General features: G+C 44.8%; 2 protein-coding genes across 4 annotated transcripts in view; both read left to right on the top strand.

The window, feature by feature from the left end:
* LOC125004345 (protein bicaudal D homolog 2-like) overlaps positions 1-14,933 on the top strand; it is a 39,142-nt gene extending 24,209 nt beyond the window's left edge. Inside the window, exons 3-11 of one of the 2 annotated variants that reach the window (XM_047578893.1) lie at positions 624-776; positions 959-1,173; positions 1,265-1,511; positions 2,888-3,145; positions 3,227-3,430; positions 3,522-4,070; positions 4,566-4,717; positions 9,110-9,341; positions 12,639-14,933. In XM_047578893.1, coding sequence (XP_047434849.1) covers positions 624-776; positions 959-1,173; positions 1,265-1,511; positions 2,888-3,145; positions 3,227-3,430; positions 3,522-4,070; positions 4,566-4,717; positions 9,110-9,341; positions 12,639-12,641 — 2,013 coding nt within the window. In that variant the 3' untranslated portion in view covers positions 12,642-14,933. Of the gene's footprint in view, positions 1-623; positions 777-958; positions 1,174-1,264; positions 1,512-2,887; positions 3,146-3,226; positions 3,431-3,521; positions 4,071-4,565; positions 4,718-9,109 lie in introns of both variants that reach the window. The other variant, XM_047578885.1, reaches the window with a different exon arrangement.
* A 4,262-nt stretch (positions 14,934-19,195) lies between these two features.
* The window catches only part of fgd (faciogenital dysplasia), a 51,539-nt gene continuing 47,862 nt past the window's right edge, over positions 19,196-22,872 (top strand). For both annotated transcript variants that reach the window (XM_047591880.1, XM_047591871.1), the window contains exon 1: positions 19,196-19,519. In XM_047591880.1, coding sequence (XP_047447836.1) covers positions 19,498-19,519 — 22 coding nt within the window. In that variant the 5' untranslated portion in view covers positions 19,196-19,497. The remainder of the gene's footprint in view (positions 19,520-22,872) is intronic.

Below are 22,872 nucleotides of genomic sequence, written 5' to 3'. Positions count from 1 at the left end.
TCTAACCTTTATATAATGAATGATGAATCTTCTGTGCAGCAGGAAGGATTGAACTCCACAGTATAGCAGGAAACAAAGTGCTGTCTGGATATGACTAAACAAACTATTTTAAATGTTTATTTTCAGCACATTGCTTATGGCACAAAGAGTTAAACATTTCTGACTGGAAGTTCCAACTGAAATTCATTCATTCTTTGTACTATCTCTTATTCTGACAGTTTCCTCACTGATTAGTCATTTTGTCCCCCTCTACGGATAATCAAGTCTAATGACACTCCTCTTTAGAAAATAAGCCCATTACAGAAATTCCCGGTCATTGAATGCCCGTCGCAAAGATAAGCAGGCTAGAATCTCGTTGGTGCCATCTGAAGTGGCAGCCGAGCACACTTGTGGCCCGCTGCCCGGAAAGACACCTGGCACCTCCTTCTCAGACACACACAGGCACACACGTTCGGTCTGGCCAGATGGGAGCTCAGAGTGTTAAAGAGCCAACGTCACACAACAGTTATACTAAAGAAACGATATCCAATCAATTGGAGTCTCTCTCACACTCATGCTGGATTAAAGTAGTGGTCTCTGACAGGTCTTCCTCTTGTCTCTGTCTGCTTCCTTTGGCCTTACAGAACAGCCAGATGGTGGAGCTCCAGAGGAATCAGCTGCGTGATGACATCAAGGAATACAAGTTCAGGGAAACCCGTCTGCTGCAGGACTACACTGAGCTGGAGGAGGAGAACATCTCTTTGCAGAAGCAAGTTTCTGTGCTGAAACAGAGTCAGGTGCGAGCACAACAGGTCTACATTTGTAAAGTCTGAACCATGTAAATGGTGAAAATTATGGGAATTATAATGACCTGAGCTGTTAATTCTCTTCATACATGCCTTGGTTGCTGTTACACATTCATCACACATGGAATGACATAGATAATAGATGGGAGTTGTCCCTCGTTTTTTATGTCCAGGTGGAATTTGAGGGTTTGAAGCATGAGATCCGTCGCCTAGAGGAGGACACTCAGTTCCTCAACAGCCAATTGGAGGACGCCATCCGCCTGAAAGAGATAGCTGAACGCCAGCTAGGCGAGGCTCTGGAGACCATCAAGACGGAGCGTGAGCTGAAAGCTTCCCTGAGAAAAGAGCTCTCCCACTACATGAACATCGGCGACACGCTGTACCACAGGTAGAAAGAACACAAACGAGGTGCTCACTTGCTTCAGCTTGCAATGTGAACAACACAAAATGACACACCGTTCCCCTTGTTGTCCCTTCAGCCCTCTTAGCATTTCCCTGGATGGTCTCAAGTTCAGTGACGATGCTGCCACCGAGCCTAACAACGACGAGGCTCTTAATGGATATGAGAATGGCTTCATCAAACTGGCCAATGCTCTCGCCGATGACAACCGCATCTCCATGCCCAACAAGGAGGAGCTGTTCCGTCCCGTGCCCAGCCTCGTTGACGACCTGCTAAGCGAACTTAACATCTCAGAAATCCAGAAACTCAAACAGCAGCTGATGCAGGTTTGTATTTCCAGTATGGAAACTATTTTCGTTAAAATATATCATTTTGGTTTTAGTCATTTCAGTAGAAAATAATTTCCATCCACAACAAATTGACAACAGAAAATAGTGGGCTGCTCTTGTCTGAGTAGAACTCACACCAGGTTAAGTACAGTCAGAAGTATAAAACATTTTCTTTTACATTTCTTTTACATTGGAAAAGATATTCTAGAGGACAAGTGGCTACAGAGACCAATGAACGAACCTATGATATCTTGTTGTAGCTTGTGTTCTGGGTGCATGGTTGGTTGAGTTGAAGGTGTGTGTCACTTTAGGGTGTTTTGACTATATCCTGCCCCAGTCTGCTGCAGGGATCTAAATCCCATTACGGCAAAGTTAATCCAGGGAGACACACACTCCCATCAGGCTTTGCTGGGCCTTCAGGGCAGCGGGTGGTGGCACCGGAGGACCTGCCATCTGCTTACTCATCACCCCAGGAGTCCAAGACCATGCCTGATTGGGCACCATGGTTACCATAAAGTACTAGGAACCTGTGGATAGTGATTGTTTTGAGGACTAAAGGATTATTTTTTTTTTCTCACCCTTAATCAAACGAAAAAATGGTTGATGGATTGATGCAGCCTGCGCATGCCTCTTCGTTAGTTATTCCACATATTACTTGCAGGAATTAGACCAGAGCAGCAGAAAGCTTCTTTTACTCATTTAGCCCAGCTCATTTCTGTCCTACCTTATCTCATTCTATTTATTATTTCTTCAGATATCAGTACCAGCAGCCCACTACTTGGTTTACTCCATGGCAATCTAACAACATTAATTATGGATTCCACCAGTTAGGTTGGCTTCTGCTGTATTTTGGCTACCAATTAGCCCATAAAATTCAAATAATGTCTCTCTATGCAGCATCCCTTTAAATATTTTTTTAATCAGGGTAGTGATATAAAAAAAACGATAGAGTGGCCTGTTCTTCAATGCGACAAGCTACTGTTCATTTTTCTAAAATTAGTCACAATATTCTGTGGAGATGAGCGTGACTGTGGTGGGTTTATATTATTTACAGGTCAGATTCTGAAATAGCTCAGTGCTCACACAAGCACAACTGTGTGCATGCGAGTAACATGACCCGCCCGCGATCTCTGCCAGTGCTGATCTGAACTGAGTCCAGCAAAACTGTCAAGGTCATTCTGACACTGATGCTGAGCTAGTGGGCAGTATACGTCACATAGTTTGTTAACACATTCCTGATGGTGGGTAGGGTTACCACATAACAGATAATCCATAGATTTAATATGATCTGAAATCCTTCACATCATCCAGGTTTTAAGACGAATGTCATAAGCCAACATCTCATTCATTATTTTCTCTCTGTCTCTTCTTAGATGGAACGTGAGAAGGTCAACCTGCTGTCCAACCTGCAGGACTCTCAGAAACAGCTAGAGCAGGCTAACGGTGCACTTTCAGAACATCAGGAGAAGGTCAACCGTCTCACAGAGAACCTGAATGCAATCCGCAAGCTTCAAGCCAGCAAGGAGCGCCAGTCTGCCTTGGACAACGAGAAAGAACGTGATAGCCATGAAGATGGAGACTACTACGAGGTGGACATCAATGGACCTGAGATCCTGGAATGCAAGTACAAGGTAAGTGACTTCTGGCAGCGTAAGCAGTGCAAAATGTCAAACTTACACTTGGGCTTCAATATGTGCTCTTTCTTCTCCTAGGTTGCTGTGTCTGAGGCCGGAGAGCTGAAGGAAGAACTGAAGACTCTGAAAGCAGAATACCAGGCCTGTCAGTCACGTTACGATGAGGAGCGCACCCGTCTGGAGAACGACGTCACAACCCTGGGAGAGAAACTGGCAACTCTGGAGAAGACGAGCAACGTAGAGAAAGAACAGAAGGCCAAGCTAGAAAAGGAGCTGCGCAAGGTGAGATGTGTATTATTGTTTTAAAGGTCTGACTTTTCTCACACAAGACAATAGACAAGGCTAAAATGTATTTATTTGTGTGTGTTCTCAGTTGAGTGATGTGGCTGGCGAGTCCCAAGGCAGTCTGAGCGTGGCACAGGATGAGCTGGTCACCTTCAGTGAAGAACTGGCCACCCTCTATAACCATGTCTGCATGTGCAACAACGAGACTCCCAACCGTGTCATGCTTGACTTCTACAAAGAGGGTAAGGGTGGTCGGAGCAGCCCAGAGGGCCGTGGTCGCCGCTCTCCCATCCTGCTCACCAAGGGTCTCTTCCCTGAGCCTGGTAAGGCGGACCTCAGCGATGGAGTCCCCTCACCAGTCTCCTCCCTTCCATCCCCCGTGTCTGATCACCGTCGCGAGCCCATGAACATCTACAACCTGGTCGCAATCATTAGAGACCAGATCAAGCACCTGCAGCTGGCTGTGGACCGCACCACTGAGTTGTCACGCCAGAGAGTTGCCTCCCTAGAGCTCGGCACTGTGGCTGACAAGGACAAGGAGGCTTGCATGGAGGAGATCCTCAAACTGAAATCCCTGCTCAGCACCAAACGCGAACAGATTGCCACTCTGCGGACCGTCCTCAAGGCCAATAAACAGGTTGGTCTATCTTTGGGTTTGCCACCAAACATTTGTCAGTTTTCAATGAAAGACAGAAGAGACAGAAGAGGGAGCTATTTCAGGTCTATTCAGCTGTGACAGCAAATGCTTTGCAGACAGGATCTTTAACAAACACTGGTGGAGACAGCAGCCGTGTGTGGTGTCAGCTGCCCTGAGTATCTGTGTGGTTAGGGCAGAAGAACAGCCTTGCAAAACACAAAGAACCAAAAGCCAGAGGCAAGGAGTGTATTCAGTTGCTCTGGTGGCAACTGGTATGTGTGTGGCATCTCTGTGAACACAGACACAAAAACACCTCATAAACCACACAGCTATGTTTTTTAAGAACCTGTTTTGAGCTACCCTAATGACTTACAAAAAGAACAAAAAGAAATAGCTCACGTGGACCATATTAACAGAGACAGACTAGCTCGGGCAGGAAATAACACCCCTGACTCCAGCTGCTCTGACCCTTTTGTTCTTCTTGTCCACCCACAGACAGCTGAAGTTGCTCTGGCCAATCTGAAGAGCAAGTATGAGAATGAAAAGGCAATGGTGACCGAGACCATGATGAAACTGAGGAACGAGCTCAAAGCTCTGAAAGAGGACGCTGCCACCTTTTCCTCTCTCCGAGCTATGTTTGCCACGCGGTAAGAAGCATGCCACCACCTGCACCACCTTACATTGTGCTATCCGAGCCTCATACCAGACACGTGTATCTATCTGAGCTGGTATTTTCTGGCTGCTTTAGTTTAAGACACAGGCGTTGCTCTTAAAAACACTGCAGCACACAAAAGCCATACACGATATAACCAGGTAAGCTAAAGCTAGGATTACTGTCATAACATAATCCATGTTCGCCATATGTTAACTATGTCTTTGTGGTATTATGGCAGCATGACATGTTTATGGACACTATTGTTTTGTGGATTCAAGACCTGGAATGGATACCATTTGTATCTCTGACCACAGAGCACAGAAGGTATCTAATCTGGGTATCACTTATATGTGTCACTTAAGCATTGTTTGTGACCAGTGATTTAGTGCGTGTGTGTGTGTGAGTTGATCAGATGGGCCGACACACTCGCTAATCTTTTCTGATTCCGAAGAGAAGCCGGTCAAAGGTTCTGCGCATAATCCCACCTCAGCTTGGTCTGGATTACACATTCACCCCTCCACACATAGTAGATATAGAGATCACACATTGCTTGATTTGTACATGTGGGCATAGTGTCTATTTGATTGAAGAAAACAGTTGATGCTACATTTAAAAGTTTTAAGTCGTGGTGTTTTTTAAGATGCTGATGTTGCCAACTGTTTCGAGTATGGTCCTTCGTGTTTAAGACATTTTTTGCGGTTGAGCTTAAATCATGCATATGGAGAAGAGGAGGGAAAGGAAAGTATTGTACAATGAAGACCACTCAGTCTGTAGGGAGTGTGTGGGCAGCTCAGCTCCCATCGTCTTACCCATGCAGTAATTCAATACGTACCCCTGAAGCGTACTTGCATACACCTGCACTGTCTAATCAATTAGTAAAAGATGGAAAACTCCTCTCCCTGCAAATGTAAGAGCTTGTGTCGTCATGAGTTTTGGTTTACTGCTGAGCAAGATGGCTACAAAATGCAGATGAAGGAATATGAAGGATAGGCACATATACAGTATATATGCATGTCTTTTAAAGTTTTTTTGTTTGTTTTTTTTATCTTGGAGGAGCAAATGAGTGTAATCTAGATTTCCCAAAGAGGCTTCAGAGGTTTTTATCACATTGCAGTTTGTTATTTTCTGCCAGCATCAGTACGTGTTTTCCTCGACTCACCCAGAATGTCTCCATTGATTATGGCCCCCAGCTTCAGTTGTCCACCCCTACTCTGCAGTCTATGCATGAGTTACATTCAGTCTGTTTATGGGATTCATGTATTGGTATGTAAATTTTGTCCTATACGACACAGAGTTGGGTCAGGGGACTCTTTGAGAGGCTGGGGGACTTGCCTGAGTGAGGTTTCCCACACTCCCTCCTCTTTGTACCGGCCACCCCCCTTCCATCCTTCCTCGCTGCAAAACACCCGGTTCTCTAGTCATCTGGAAAAGAAAGGGAGGAAGGACCAGGCTCTCAGTTAAAGCCCCACTACAGGAGCCTAATGACGGCCTTTTTTTTCATGATAATCACTGCTCAGGCAAAGTCTGTAGGTGGATTTCTGGAGAAACTCTCAGATACAAATGATGTGTGGTCTCTGACAAAGACGAAGAGAGATGGAGTGCAATTGAAACAATGTGTAGGTCTTAGTCGGTAGTCTGTGCCTTATAGATTAGAGTCACTTGAGGGTTTTAAAGTGTATTTCTTCTGTGAGAATTTTGTGAAAGGGACACGAGGTTGAATGTTTTTCTGCATGTGCTTGTGCTTCTCTTTCTGTGTGCGCCCCTCCAGCTGCAGTCTCGGGTGTCATGTTAACAGTAAGCTCCTGCCCCTAACATTCCTAAGACATGTCTGGACATGCCGCTCCTTCTGCTCATTCTTATTAGCAGGAGAACCATAAGCTCAAGCATACTCTCTGTCATCCTGCCATTCTGCTTATAGTCATCTTCCCTTTCCGTCATTTCTTTCTTTCATTCTGTTCTCACCTCCTCCTTCTTGCTTCCTCTGTGTGTGTGTCTGTGTGATATCCATCCCACCATGACCAATCAAGCTCCAGACAAGACCACAGCTGAGCAGTTGCTCGAGGGACATTAATAATTAGAAACCATGTCTGTTAATTCAGTAGTTGGAGCCATTAGCTACCATCGATAACTGTACCACAGCACGATGCAGATAAAATGTTTGTCAACACTGTGAATATGACAACTCTTCATCCTCAAAAGGCCAGCAGCCGGCCCCTGGGCCCCCTCGGTCATTGTGCCGCAACACATGATCAGCAGGCCCAAAAGGCTCCCATTGTCCCACTTGGGGGACCCCAAGACCCCAGAATAGGATCCTCTGTTTTTTTTCCCGGGAAAAAAAAACACACGCCCTCTCACCCCCACGCAAGACGGAACTGTCTGATTGCGCACCAGCCCCCTCCTAGGTTGTCCCCCCATCTCATACTGGGTTTAATGAAGCATCACTGATCCCCATTGTCTGGGTGTGTGTCCCACAGGGAATCAAGCTGCACACCCAAGAGGGGAGGGCATGGTGTATGTTTGTATGGTGGTCTAGCGAGGCCAGAGTTCACAGGGCTCACAACCACGTGCAACACCACACACAGCAAAAACATCTGCGCTGGCTGGCTGCTGTTGGTTTCGTATTCTGTCTCAAATGTTTCTTTTCCTTACTACGTGAATACCGCATTAACACTAAAAATAAGTGTTGAGGCACGACACAGAATAATATAAAAAAAACACCCACATGTTTGAACCAGAGAATATTTAAAAAAAAGCTTATTTTAGTTGGACAATGTTCAAAGAATCTCATCCTATTAGTGTCTAGTGTTGTATTCAGAAGGTAATATTTGATTTTCAGAATGAGATTTCTTTTGTCAGATAAAAAAAAACAAATCTAACATCCCTACTGGGAAAATGACAATTTTCACACGGAATTGAAGCTGATGATGACTGACGGATTAAAATTTCTGCATTATATTGAATGTGAACTTTAACAACCGGTTTGATCGTTCCCACGGGGGAGCAGGGCGAGGCTGGCAGTCAGTTAAACTATATTAAATTATGCCTGAACGGCTTTGCTGGTTTACAGTTGGAGGACAAGACATTACTTATAACCAGCCCCTCCCTTCTCAGAGGTGTGTCAGTCATTACTGAAGAATGTCACTCACACTGCTTTGTCAGCAACACAGACAGCGCAGGATCTGGAGGCAGGCAGACAGATGGAGACAGTGGCAAGGATGTGACGGGGCTTGAGGGGCAAGATAAGACCCAGGAGAGGAGATGTGATGGAAAAAACAGAGATAAATGACAGAGATTGCGAAAAGAGGGGAGGGAAAGCCAGCAAATGAGACGGGTGGAAATGAGACAGGAGCACGGCAGCAGCAGATAGAGGGTGGAGATATGAACCCTTACCTCAAAAACCCTGCGGAGTAACCTAGTTTTTACACCCATTAATTTTTAGACACGCTTGCACATAGACACGTGTAAGGACACCGCCAGACGGGAGATACAATCGCAGAACCCTGTAATGAGAGGCAGGAGGGAGGGGGACTTCATATCTTTTGCTATTTTGCACACACATGAGAGAGTAGACTCAGGAATAGGTGTGATACTGCCTCACTCCAAATGGAAAGCTGGAGGTCGAGTGTGAACAACTACATCTCGGAGAAATGAACCATATTCCATCCTCATTATCCTTCCACTTCCTGTCCTGTCGATGACGCAGGAAGGATCTTCTTAGTCCCTAGGTTAATGCTTTCATCCTTTGTGTATGCAGTCTCTTCTTAACTTCCACTCCATTCAAATAAGCTGCCTCGTCTAATCATGGATGTTAAGTAATGCATACCCTGCACCGGCAGCCTTTTAAATCCAAAAATTGAGGATTTAGTAATCTGATTAGAGAATGATTTCAGCTGTGGATGGGGTTTGCTGCCATCTCTTGTAAAGTATTTGCACAAATGTCTGAAAATGTGGTTGAGAACGAGTTAGATGGTGGGATTTGAATGGTGGGACTGAATGATGCCCGATGAGGTCATAAGTTAATATTGCAGGACCTGTGCCAGTCTTTCCGGCCCACGTTGTGTGGCTCAATGGCACCACCTGGTGATGGCAGAAACTACTGTGTAACAGGGGGAAGGTTGTGATAAAAGTGCTTCAGTTTTACTTGTTTCAAGTCTTTACTTGTACTGCTGTGAGCACCTCAGACACAAGGTTAAAGTATCCATAAGATGTTGCGCTAAAATAATGGAAATATGATGAAGATGATCAAATTATTTCCTGCATTGTGGCAATGGCTATTGAAGCACTGCCCCCTTGTGGTATGACACATGAATGAACCCTGCTGTTGCACTTTGACGAGAGCGAGTGTCTGACATTACTGTTTTCTGTGTGTGTGCGTCTCTTGCAGTTGCGATGAGTATGTTACCCAGCTGGATGAAATGCAGAGGCAGCTGGCCGCCGCAGAGGATGAAAAGAAGACCCTCAACTCTCTGCTGCGCATGGCCATCCAGCAGAAGCTGGCCCTGACACAGCGCCTGGAAGACCTGGAGTTCGACCACGAGCAGACCCGGCGTGGAGGCACCGCTGGCCGCGCTAAGGCGCGCAGCAAGGTCGCCGGCAGCACCACCAGCAACTCCCACGTAAGTCAGAGTCTCACCTGCTCTGGCTCCGGCCGACCAGAGCTCAACACTTCTGTGCCCAGCGGCATTCTGGGAGGCCCCGTGGTCTTCTGCAGCGAGAAGTACAAGATCTACTGCGACTGAGGCGTCCGAAACGTCCGCATGGGACTGCTGTGTACAGAGGGGAGGGGGGGGCTCACGGGCCAAACCCTCCCTGCCTTAGTGTTAAAGAGCCCCACTCGCTCGCTTAGCTCCCTGGCCGGCCTGCGCTCATCTAGGGACTGCTGTGTGACTAACCGGCTGCTCGTGTGTGCTAGTGTAAACGCTTAGGGGAATGCAGATGTATGTACAGTGTGCACTAGACGTTTGGACTGTAGTAGACATATATGGCATGTGGATTATAGGGCCCTGGTTATATTGGGGGTTTTGTGGGTATTCTGGAGTGTCTATTCTTTCCTCTGTCATGGTGCTGTACATATGATGTAAAAGGTGGCAGCTTCTGTGCTTGTATGTTCTAGCCACCCCCTGAGTAGCTTGCCTGGTAACATTAACACATTGTCGAGGTGGAGACGTATAAAGATGATGTCGCTCTGTTAGTCCTCGGGCTAAATATGACGTCCTCTGTTCTTTGGCTTGTCTGTCGGCATCGGTGCTCCTTTGAAATAAAAGCCCCCCCCCCTCTCTCCCTCGCTTCTCTGTCCTGATTCCCCAGGACTGACCTGTGCCCAGCAGCCCACTTTCTAATCACTCTCTAATGTTTACAACATGGAAACGCAACTAAAATATGCAAGCTGCCTCTGCTTTATTGCTAGGGGAGCATAATATGATCCTACGCAGAAATTCAAAACCAAGTGGGTTGATGGATTTATGATGGGATTGTTCCGGGCAGAAAAGGAGCACCTGTGACCGCAGGTGTTTATTTCAGGATCATTTTAAAGCTGTGACGCTAGCGCACCAATACAGTAGGGTCAGTAGAATCGCATGGCTTCTGCAGCTGAAAACGCTTTTAAGCTTTTTAGCCGTTTTTCTTTCGTTGTTGTCGTCGGGTGCGTGGTGCAAGACAACAAACTCATGTACTACAGGGCTCTACATTGAAAAACAAGGGTTAATTGGTGTCTGGTGAAATACGGGAGGGCTGTGTATTTCAGTGCGATCCATGACGTTGCGATGGATACTTTCAGAGCCATATTACAGGAAGGAAAGAAAGTTTTGACAAATCGATCTCCACATCTAAATTAAGTGCACTTCAGCACAGGTGCCTCAGGTTCCTACTTCTGTTAAAATGGATATAACTATTACTGTGAACAGAGATACAATATAGTTTTTTTTCTTAAAAAAACAAACAAACACGGAGCAAATCCTAAGAGCACAAATCAAACAGGTACTCGCATCTGGATAATAAATCTACAAAACCGACCACTCGGCAAAAGTGCCTGTCGACCCAAACACTTGATATATTTATCTATCTGTTGATGTAAAGCCCTGTCCTCGTGTCTCAGCGTGAGCTAACACTGTTGTTTTCCTTGTCATTTCCCCATCCTCTGCCTCCCCGCTCTGTTTCGGGTGAGAATATTTTCTGCGTGGTTATGTGGCTGAAAACCCTTCCCTCATGTCTCTAATCTGCGTCTTGCTGCTCGGTCACTAGAGCGACCTCCTCTCCCGTCGACCGTCAGCGGCTTGCTCCCCCAGCGTCACCACTCACCCTTTAACTAGAATGAGGAATTGTGTGGGAAAAAAGTGGCCCTATATTGCCCTATATTTTTGTCAGGTAACGTCCTCACACGCGTTTCGATTTTTGCTTGTGTGTATATCTCAGTATTGATGTGGAGGGGCCCTCGCGTGTGTTTGTGACCACTGCAAATGGAGGGCCTCGCGTTTCTTTGTTTCTCGGACGTGTGGTGTGTGAGGACACAGCGGCGTACTCTTTTTTTGTATTGACAATAGCTTTAACCCTTCGCAAGCTACTATTACGCAAATAGGAAAAAATATAAGTGGGGCTTGTGTTTAATAAATCCATGTACTGCTTGTGGATCATAGACACATTAGCTTTATGATGCTAAAAGCAGGGTTGATGTGAGGAGATCCTGCAAGATTTATGAAATTTTTCCCATTTTATACTACGACTAAGCTATATATTGAACTCTATATTCTTAATGAGATCATCTTCAGGTTATAATCTTGCAGGATCCTACTACAGTATTCCTTCCTCTTGAACACAAATGAGCATTTATTCCTTTTAAAATGGAGCGGTGTCAGCAGTCAACCCTGCTTGCGTGTGCATCCGTAAGCCGCCACACATGGCATGGAGACAAGGCTATTACACATTAAGGAAAAAAATAACAGCCTCCCGAGAGGTCAGTCACTCTTGTGTTTGAGATTCACGTACAAGTGCGATCTGTTCTGTTTCTATCGGTTTGCGCTGACAGAGAAAAGGTTCGGGGAGTAGAGGAAAGAAAACTACTCGTGTTATGAACCAGCTCCTGAGGGAGGAGATAAGAGAGCTAGACATGCTGGTGAAGGAATCCACATGTCTGATCCTTCTGATACTGTGGAGAAATGAGTCCAGAAGTTTCCTGAGGGAGAAACTTTTGGTGATGTGTGTGGGGGGAAAACAAATGCAAAGCGGTTGCTGAGTCAACCAGACGACATTGATTCAAATTAGCTGAGCGCCTAGCCCTTGTATATGCTCTGTGGATTCACCGAGCCGTAGATAGACCGTGATTAGAATCCGCTCTCCTTAGATGAATGAACGTCGCTCCTTCTAGTTTGAAAACAATGTCTTTACAATATGCCACCTAAAAAAAAAAAAAAACTCCTCCTACCTCTGCTTGCAGGCTCCTCCCACTTCACCTCTAAGTTTGACTTCACATGATGCATCTTATTTCTGATTTGTACTAAGCCTGCATGTCAAGAACATAACCCATTACTCATTAACTCGCATGGCACAAGAGAAAGACCCATCTCCTTTGACGTGGGGGGGTGGGATGTGGCTTCAGCTCTGTCCTATGAATGAAAAGGTCCAGGTACTCGAGAGTCATTGGCTTCCTAACAGCGCTCTTATTTGCGGTGAGTGTGCTTTTTACGCCGGCCCCTCAGAATCATATCAGCGGTGTTGATATGAAAAGCTGAAGGTTTAACATTAGTTGGCTTGGAGCTCCTAACACTACCTTCTTCTGTTGCTTCGACTAACTACATCTGCCACCCACTCTCGTCTGTGTGGACTCAGCCGCTGACCTCACTCTAAAATGACCAAATAATGCTTCTGATGCTGATGGTTTGTTTTTTTTTGTTTTTTTTGTTTGTTTCTCCATTTTGCAGTAATTACGGTAAATCTGCGCCGGCGACGAGGTACCGACACAAGGTCCATTGACGCAGCTGATTGAGTTTTGGCGACAAAAAAAAAAAAAAAAAGGAGTTAACACTGTAGGCCATTTGGAAGACAAAAAAAAGAAAGTACAAAATCAGAGCACAGATTTTTAAGTCCTTCCTTTTGCTTTTAAACACTAAAATGTGATGCACATTAAGATGACGCTTGGCCTAATTTTTCACATGCCGCTGCTGAAAGCCAATTTCTCACAGGTCCCATGAACTTGACATTCAGAACCAGAGATTTTGATTGGCTAATCAAACCCTCCAATGAGAAGCCAAGGGACATATGGTTGTTTCTCAGTCTTTCTCATATTTTTTTGTTTATTTGAGTTTCTTTTTGTTTTAATCTGTGCACTTTCATTATATAGGATTATAACATACTATTATTAACCTCTAGGAAAGCATGGTAGTACTATGGTTTGTGAGTTACCCAGTGTAGGTAATAAAAAATACCATCATACGTCCTCCTGAATTTAAATAAGATGCTATTTACTCTACTAAAGGCTCCACAAACCACACATGTGCTATTATGACTCTGTCCTCAAGATTTTATCCATCAAATAATCATTTTTAAATTGTTTTATTACATCGTATGTTATGCTGTATGTTTTCTGTTATGTTTGTTCTACTGCCATGTTCTATACAAAAATCCAGGGTGATCAAATTCTGGGGTTTTTTCGTGTATTTATTATTCCTAGGAATAGTTCAAAATGGCGCAATGAAACTTGACAACGCCCTGACTCAAGTAGGTAAGTTGCATTTTGGGAAATATTTGGAGTGACATGACATGCTTTTCCTAGCTTCTTACCGAGGGCGTTCCACTGAAACGGGATCACTGGCTTCCAGAATTCTCTGCAAGTGCACCAATTAAATTCCAAATTGGAATTGTTTCATTCTCTCTTCGTTTATCGTGCCAAATCTTGGTACACCGTTTGGGCTGAAAAGAATCGAGACTCGGAAAGAAGACAAGCCGTCAGTGAGAAAGGCGTAGTTGGGCCATGGCGCTCCACTGCGAGCGCCGGGGTTTTGTTTTTTGATTTGTTTAGTTCTTCGTTTCTGACCAGTAGTGCCTTTCATTGTTTCAAGGGAGAATATTAGATTAGGGTTTTACGTTTCTTCTTTTTTTTTTATAGGTGAGGAGTTTGGGTTAAAAATGACTGTGAGCAGCAATAAGCGCAAAGGGAATTTGCCCCCTTTCTGCACGAGTGTGATTATAGTTTTAAAATTAGCTCAATAAAACTTGAATTGTATTGAATTCTGCAGGTCAGTGATCCACTCAATAAATTCAGGGGTATTAACAAAAGGTTGTTTTTTTTATCGAACTCCGGGAACCAAAAGAAATCCCTTTGGCCTCCTGTTATTGAACAAAATGCTCCAAGCATCTGTAATGTGTTGGGGTAGATCAGTGTACTATTGGAAACATCTACGTATCTCTAGCTTTGTTTGGTGAAGGTAATGTGATATCAATAGTATTGTTGAGAAAAAAATGTGCAGAGAGCGCATTTTATCTTTCTTTTTGTTTGTTTTTGGGTTTTTTTTTATTATTATTCTTGATTTTTTTTTTTTTTTTTTACATCATCTTTGAGCATCATGTTTTCAGGAAACAGAAAACAAAACCTGCATCAACAAGCTTGAATAGTGCCATTATAGCCAATGCTTGTTTGTTGAGGCGTTAAAGTTACAAATATTGATGAGAAGCTACAAAATAAAAGTGCAATTCAAGATACTGTTTTACGTTTAAAAGAAGAAAAGAAAAGAAAATGTTTTCTGTTTGCTGGAAGCGATAGCATTGTGATAATAAAATTTAGCTGTGCAAACTTTCTATCGTCATATTGTGTTTTCAGTATTGATCCATGAGGAGAGTTTGATATCTTTATATGAAATAACGACTTCACCTGTATGTTGGTATTTATTTGAATTGTCATGCAGTACTGTATTCTTATCAATAATGTGCATTATGATTAGTGGCATATTGATTACAGCTAAATGTCATATGCATGTTTCTCAGTCATGGGACCTTTACACAGAACTGAAAACAAACATGTAAACTTTGTCAGGGTGTTAAAACAAATGGGTTTTAAAAAAGAAAAAATATAAAATAAAATAAAAGAAGAGTTGACTCTGATGTGTTACTGCTGAACTAACCCCATGAAAGTGTTTTGTTTGTTTTCTAGCTGAGAGGTGATGTTTCTGTGTAAGGGTAGTCATGCTGACTAAAATCAATAAATGTGACTTAAGTTCCAAGCTGTCCTGGTGTGGTTATTTATGGCTCGTGCACAGCAGCAGCAGCAGCAGCGGCGGCAGCAGATGAAGGGTTAACCGGGGGGAAGCGTATGGTCTGCAGTCGCAGTGTCTCCTCAGAGTGTTCCCAGCTGGAAGCCAGGGGAAGGGGAACTTCCCAGCTGTCTAAGCGGCTCCAGGACATGATCACATTTCACACAATGCACAAAAAAAAAAAAAAAACACCTCCATCCCCCCTCCGAGCCCTTCTCTGTCTTTTCTCTGCTGTCTCGCTTAAAACTCGCTCCTCCCTCTCGCCTTTTCTTCCTTTCCTCCCCGCTCCCTTCCTTCTGGAGATACGCCCACGCACTGATCGGACCCAGATTCTTTCTGACCTTTGGTACACCCAGCATTTCCTGTCCGGCCTCTGGAGGCCGACTCTCAGCCCAATTAATGCGCTGCAGTGATTTACAGCGGAGGAGGAGAGCTTTTACAAAGAAACGCACAAATTCAGAAGACAGTGTTATCGCAGCGCAAACACATTTTTACACACAAGAAGAAATAAATTGACTTTTTAATGCTGGGTGCATTGTTGGCGTTATGTTTGAGACGTTCTAAATGAACATGACACTGTGAAGCACAGATTTAATCTACTACAACAAAATATGGCTCCTCTTAAACAACATTAACTGTTTCTTTCCCCTAAATTGTTCACATTTACACCAAGTCTCTTTCATTTTTGTCTCTTATAGCTGTATTTTTTTAGCAAATGATTTATATTTTACATCTTGGAAGTGAATATTTTACTAAATCAGTTTCAAATTATTCGAATCAGTTTTGCTGCTCTCTGATTTCTGCATAAATGGTGTGCACATTTTCTTGGTTTAGAAAATCTTATAGATGTAAACCTTACTTGTGGCAAAAACTAGAAATGTTTTTTTTTAATAATAGAGAAGTGCATCTGTATCATTCTGACTTTGACCACAAGGCACTGACAAACGATACTTGATCTCTCTATATGAAAGCATCTTTACTTAAGTAATTAGTCCCTATATACGAATATGTGGAATATCATTGACAAGTTAGACAAAAATATACATTTTCCGTGAGGTTGTCTGTCAAATTCAGATGACTAAACAATACTCAACCATTAATATTCAGTCCCTAATATGGTTCACGTGCCAAAAAAATACAACACGCTTCCCATAATGCTACTCAGTGAGGTTGAAAAGTGTGAAATGCTCCCGTTAAAGAAGAAGTTAAGATCTCATGAGTAAACTTAATGGATAACATTATGTGCTTACGGCACGTAAAAATCACTGAGCTGAACTGAGGAGAAATCCCCGTACCACTTATCAAACTGTATCACAGCTATAATATGTGCAGCTGTTCTCTCAGGGATTAAACCACTCATCACTTAAATCACTAATAAATCACGTCCCCCCCCCCTCCCGCCGCTGTGATTCAGTGCCAGTTGCAACTATTTAACATGTTCTCCTCTGATTACTCATGAATGTCAGAGTATTAATAAGAGCCAGGGGGTGGGGGTGGGGTTGTGGGGTCGGGGGTGGAAGTCAATTAACTGACAAACCTCTGACATCAGCGCAGCAACAGTGGAGCCTTTGTAGGTGCCAGTCTTCTCTTATATCCTCCCTGAACTGGCAGAGGAAATATGGGTCAGTAGGCTTCGTTCCATGGCATCAGCCCTGCTGTGTTATTATGCAGGTGCTGTGATTATCCCTTAGATGGAGGGGGATTCACGCGGCACAGCAGCTGTTTCATTTCTCAGCTGGTGCACTATTGAAATTCTCCACTTGGGGTCTCTGTGCTACAACTGTTGACTTCTTCAAGGGCAGCCTTGGAGTGACTTCAAGAGCTACTGTAAAGATGCCTGATTAAAAAGAAGACAGAGTGTTTGTTTGAGCTCACAAAGAGCCTTCTTTAAAAGTGTGTGTGTGTCATGTGATGGATCCATGTGGAGCCTGAAGGAGGTGCATCAGCTGGTCTGCATGAGCAGCCGTCGACCATCAACACCACACACGCCTCACATGGACTCGAACTCGGACACACGCGTTTCCGTCAAAACCCGCGCCGAAGCAGAAATAATAATGCCATCGAGGATCTTTCACAAATTTATGACCTGCCGAGAGTGAGCTAAGCCTCATGATGCGTTGAAGCATTCCTTACTCCTGACACTGGACGCAGGGTGTGAGTGTCCTCCCTGCTGTGACTCATAGATTTGTCTGTATTGTCTCTACACAGCTGTTGGTGTGGCCTCGAATTCGGTCTGTATGAAGGTTTAATTTGCACCTGAAAAAGAGTGAATGAATCGAGACTGGCGCTTTTACCCTGGGGCGCGATTAGTCCTATGACTGGAGTGTTTACACTGGGAGAGTTTCGGATAAGTGTAAAAAGCTCTAGGTAGCTCATCTCACACTTATCTGTGTCGACTGTCGCACTTCTCTTTCAGCTCGGCTGCTCATCTGTCACTCCGGTCTACTTCCTCCGTTAGTCCTAAATCTCCTTTTTCATATATCCCTTTCTGTCTCTCACCTTTCCCCTCTTCTTTAATTACATTCTCTTACTCCTTCCTCCTCTCCCTCTCTCCGAACGCCGCTGGTTCACTCTGCTCCGTGGGTGTGGGTGGAGGAGCCACGGGGAAGCAGAGCAGAGGATGTATGCCCGGGAGTTCTGCTCCCAGTGGACCACCATGTCCCAGGCGGACTGACAGCAGCACCAAGCGCTGGGGGGCATCGGGCCTCAGGTCCGATTAAAACACGAGTTCAGTCATCCACAGAACACTTCGCCTCTCAGTCTCTGCTCTGACATGTTCAGTGTTGTTCTCTAAAGCGAGTTAAAAGCTCCAAGCAAAAGGAGAACATGTTTTTTTTTCTGTCCTTGCACAGTGGAGGTTAATTATGGTAACAGAGCGCAGTCAGCGAGCTGGTACAACTGTTTTATAAATCAGCCTTTTAGGAGAGGAGCACAGGTCAACAATGTGGCCTTCTGCCTGGCAAGCAGCCAGACGCTGAGGCATTGTCATCAGAGACCCCGCTGCTGCTCTCCATGTTGATTTGAGACTGACGACAAGTGTGCAGCAACAGCAGTGGCCACAAAAGGGGTTAATGACGCGTGGCTGAATAGACAAGGGTTTCAAATAGATGGGAGGGGCCACACCACTAAACGGAGTCACAGAGAAGCCTATGGGGGGTTGATGGCAACACACTTCTGAAGATCGGCCGAAAAGATAGTATCATTGAGGAAAAATATCAGTGTCGAAGGTTTTGCTGCAAAATATGTGACGTAAATAGAACAATGCCCCTTGTGAGCAGACTACAGCAAAGGATTGTTGGATTCTGTGAAGCAGCTCTCAGCTGTTTGATTTGGAGCTACTTTATTTGCTTCTGGGTCCTGAAAGGAACAATGCGCTTTTCTGATTGTTTGTGAAATACATTCAGTCATCTGGGCTCGAGTGGTTATTTGAACAATTAGTTTAGAGAGCCCAGAGACTTTTTTTTAGGTGTGCACATAAAATCAACCCAGCTGTCAGTTACATAAAGAGGAGAAAATAGTACAACACATCCATAATATATAAAAGTATACAAGTGTAGAGCAGCTTAAAGGAATACAAGAACCTTCTCAGTGAATAAATGCACTTAGCCAGCGCATGTAAATCCCTGCACTCCCTGGAGTCATGACAAGAGATGATCACAAACAGCTTATGATTGGCCCGATCGGCTTTCTTCTCATTTTCTTTCCTTCTTCTCTCCCCACAGTGATCCACAGCTAGAGGCAGCTAGCTGACAGTTGTTCACAGAACAATCCTGGAAACTCAGCCTAATCGATTAGAAGATCAGGAGGAGGAAGCCTGGGCAGTGACATGGAAATGCAGTTCCAGTTAGTGCTCGGGCGCACACTAATAGGCAGATGTAGGGCTCTCAGAGCAGAGCCATCTATTGAAATAGGCCTCATCCTTTTCATGACTTCACGTGACAACCCATCATGCCTCTGAGCCGACGGGCAAATCGCGGCTTAAACGGGAGTAAAAATAGACAAACGCGGGGAAAATAAGAAATATTGGAAACGAGGTGTCGAAGGAAACTAAAAAAAAATTGGCCCCTTGCGCGTCATGTGTGCTTTGAGGCAGTTTGTCAAAGGGTGAACAAAATGACTTTTTTTTTATTTTCAAGTGCTAAGCTTTCATTCGAGCGCTGAATGAATGAGGTTGGCGTGCGCGCGCCTCGCACCGGCGGAAGCGCGCATTTTCTTTTTTCCAGCTGCACAGAGCGGAGAGCCCTGTCTCTGGAGAGGGAGGAGAAAGGACTACATGGAGGAGTACAGTGCTTTTATTCTGGACAGAATCTGACCCGGATAACATCTCTTGTGTCCGATAGGAAACCATGAAGTGTCCTTAGTCGGTCTGGGTGTTGTTGCTTCTTTTGTCAGCGTACAGGAAAATAGCAGAGAGTGGGCTCTGAAGTGCAGGCGCTCCTCCGAGTTGAGTCAGCCCGTACGCTGGAGCCACTGTTTCTCCGAGAAAGGGACGAGTTCAGCAGAGGAAGACCGCGGCAGAACTTTGTGCAAAAAAATGCAGGGGGTTTCAGCCACCGGTGAGTAAACTGCTCGTGTAAATAAACGCGGCTTTTCTTTTTTTGCGCCTTCATGAAAGAAAAAAAAACTAAAAGAAAGAAAGAAAGAATGAAACTGCGGTTTCCCTTAAGTTGTTCCCGAATAGCTTACGCCTTGCATTGCGCACAGAATTTGAATTCCAAAATGTTTTTGCCAGCTGTCAACGGGGCAGCTGCAGGCCCGCATCAGCTCCCGAGAGTTGTTTTGCTCGTCAGGCGGCCTCATGAACGCAACAGCAAAGGAACATTAGTGTCTGGAGGGTTGACCCGAGAAGGCGAGGGAATGGCAGTGCCGGTCAGACCCAGAGAGGGACCCTGGCTTGAGAGGAGCAGACCTCACTGGTGCCCCGGACCGACGCAGCCCTCTCCAGAAACAACCACATAATCCGCCTTGTATGACCGGAAACGAGGGGAATTCTGATAATGTTGATTAGATGAGGACTCATTCATTGTCCTCCCTACTGTATAGTGTGTCCCTGTGTGCATGTGTGTGGCCAGAAGAGCGCACAGCAGTGTTCCTGTGAGGAATGTGATTTGAGCGGAGGAGAGAGTCTGATGCAGAGCTCGTGAGATTAGAGGTCTGCTCAAAAAGTGTCTGGGAGTCTGCCTGTGTGTCCATCTGTGTTGTGGGAGGGTAGGTGGACATCTTAGAGTTAGAGAAAGAGCGTGTGTCTGTCTGTGGTTTCCTCTTTGCAGCGTGGCCGGCCATATTCTCGATGTTGAGATAAATCTTTGAGAAACCCACTTGTGTCTCCATCCCACCACCACAAAGGAGAAGTTTCTCTCTGTGTTTCTCTTTGAATTCACAGCTCATTATTTGCCGTGTCCACATCATTGTTCACGCGCTGAGCGTTGTGCTTTGCGTGGTCTTGAGATGACAGATCTGGGCCGTTCGGCTATAGTGTCCATATCAATCCGGCCACAATGAGCTACTGTGAGAGCAGAACCCCGCAGAAGACTCTGCTAAATATCAAGCACTTTGACGGAGGCCTTGAAATAAGGCGGCAGCGGACAAAGAAAGGGGAAGTGTGTGTGTGTGTGTGTGAGAGAGAGCGTGATAGAGATGAAGTGCTGATGGGACGGTATCGGGCTGCAGGAGAGGTGAGCTATGCAGAGAGAAAAATAGAGTGTGTTTGTTGTGAGACTCTGGGGAGGGATCGATCTGCCGTTCTCCTGGCTGACTTTCTTTTTCCGGCAGTCCAGCAGTGTATCGTTTCTCTCCCACTCACACACACTCACACACACTCTCTCTCACTCACATTCTCAAGGCCTTGCTCTTTTTATTTTTTGCAGTTCCCTCTGTCTCTCCCACACTGTCCCAGATCAATCTCTGCCCCCTCATGCCCCCCCCCCCCCCCACAACACACACGGCTTCAACTCTTGTTGCAACTGCCGTGAAATATTTCTTTTTTTCTTTTCCTGAAGTTCCTTCAACTCTATTCCTTCCACATGGGAACCGAACCAGACCGTGCACTCTCTAATGCTTATTTTTGTGTTTACGATGGGAGGGTCAAAAGGGTTGTAGGCTGCTTGCATCAAATCATCGGAGAATCTATTAAAACAAACCACATCACAAATAAACCGCGGCGGGATAGATAGCATGCCTCTCAGATTGAGGTCCACCTCAATCCTCAGACTTGTTTCCAGCTCCATAAACTTTTTTGACGTACGTCACACTTACACATCATTTGCTCCGCGTCTCATTCAGAGTTTGAACGTCTCCCCCACAAACGCAGGGCAGTAGTGGCCGTGTGTGGCAGCCTGATGCTGATTTGCTGCCTGGGCTGTTTAGGTTATTTATTATTAACAAAAGCTAGTGGGCCTGTCTTGGTTTAACCGAGCCAATGTAAACACCTCCCCTCCTCACTGGATAAACACGCAGCACAGGAGTTAGAGAGCGGGATGGTGAGAATATTATCTGCCCCAGCAGACAAAAGTGGGAGCTGCCACAAGTATTTGCAAGACTAGGGCATTGTTTAGTTTAGCTGTTAACTGAGGAGGATGGAGACACCAAAGACGGCTGTGTAACGCAGTCACTGCATGATGTCTGGAGGAATTAGCCTTATCTAACAGATAATGGGTTAATCTGCACGGCTAGTGGCTGCCACAAAGCAGTTGTAATTATATATGAAATTTAAACAGTGTAATGGAGGCCCATGGAAATAATAATTTTGAATCTCACATGAATTAACTTCCCATGGTAAATCTCCGGCCTTATTCTTTTCATCTCTATCCTATCAGTTATTTTAATATATACATTCATAAATCTGGGTCTTGGGCAGCTTTAGACTTTCTGCACCCAGAGACCTTACACTGTATATAGAAGTAAAAACAAAACCCATGTTTGTTCACCATGTATCGCAACGCTAGCTAAAGCTACCGATCCTACAGATAAGAAGAACAAATTGACATCTTTACATTTTTATGAGGTTACTACTACGATCCCTCGCTCTTTAAATTAGATCATGTACCACAGCGTTCACCGACTAATTGTCTACTATTCTTTGAGTCAGTTTTAACAACATGCTATTGAGAATGAACCAAAACAATGAACTGAAGAGCTGAGGGAAACTGCAGAATGATGTGGCTTTGTTGTGACAAGCGTCTCTTTCCACATACAGACAGTCATTTGACCCACGTTAAAAATAATTACTGTAACCACTTGCAAAAAAAAAATGCGTGAATTGCGAGTCTCTTCTGTTCCACCAGCATTAAAAGTTGCTTTGTGGTTCTCGAACACATACACTGACCTTTAAATAAAGCTCAGCAGCAGAGAAGATGAGCCCCTGCTGCATCCATTGAGCTCTTGAAATTTACTGAAAGATCTTACAGTGAATGGCTCTTACAGGGGACGACAGCGCAGCGCATAGGCAGACCCTAGCGCCGTAGCTAATGTGCACCTCCCCTAAAATGTGACAACATGTTATTATTTCCAGCTGCATCTCTGTCCCTGCAATTTTCATATTGATTGTGTTGGGTCAATAAAGATGGAACACGTCGCAGAAAGGTTAAATGAGGATGTTCAGAGATACAAACGTTTGTATGACTCGTCTTCTGCGAAATTTTGGCGGAAGTTTCAGTCGCCCTGGTTTAAAGTGGAGTAGGAAACAAACAAAAATGAACCCATCTGGCAAAGAAGACACAACACCGGCTAATGTTAACATTAGCATAGCGTTTTACAGAATGAGTCAGATTGACGAGTGCACAAGTATTAATGGCTTTCACCAGTGTTGGCTAGTGCGTAGGTTACGGCGTCCATCAGTACGTTTACATGCATGTGAAAAAACAAAATCACTGCCTCAATCCGACTTCAACTGGACCACATAAGTGCATGT

Source organism: Mugil cephalus, chromosome 1 (genome assembly GCF_022458985.1).
Source record: "Mugil cephalus isolate CIBA_MC_2020 chromosome 1, CIBA_Mcephalus_1.1, whole genome shotgun sequence".
NCBI classification, from domain to species: Eukaryota; Metazoa; Chordata; class Actinopteri; order Mugiliformes; family Mugilidae; genus Mugil; species Mugil cephalus.
Note: the sequence above shows the minus strand (reverse complement) of the source record. Positions and strands in the feature narration are given on the sequence as shown.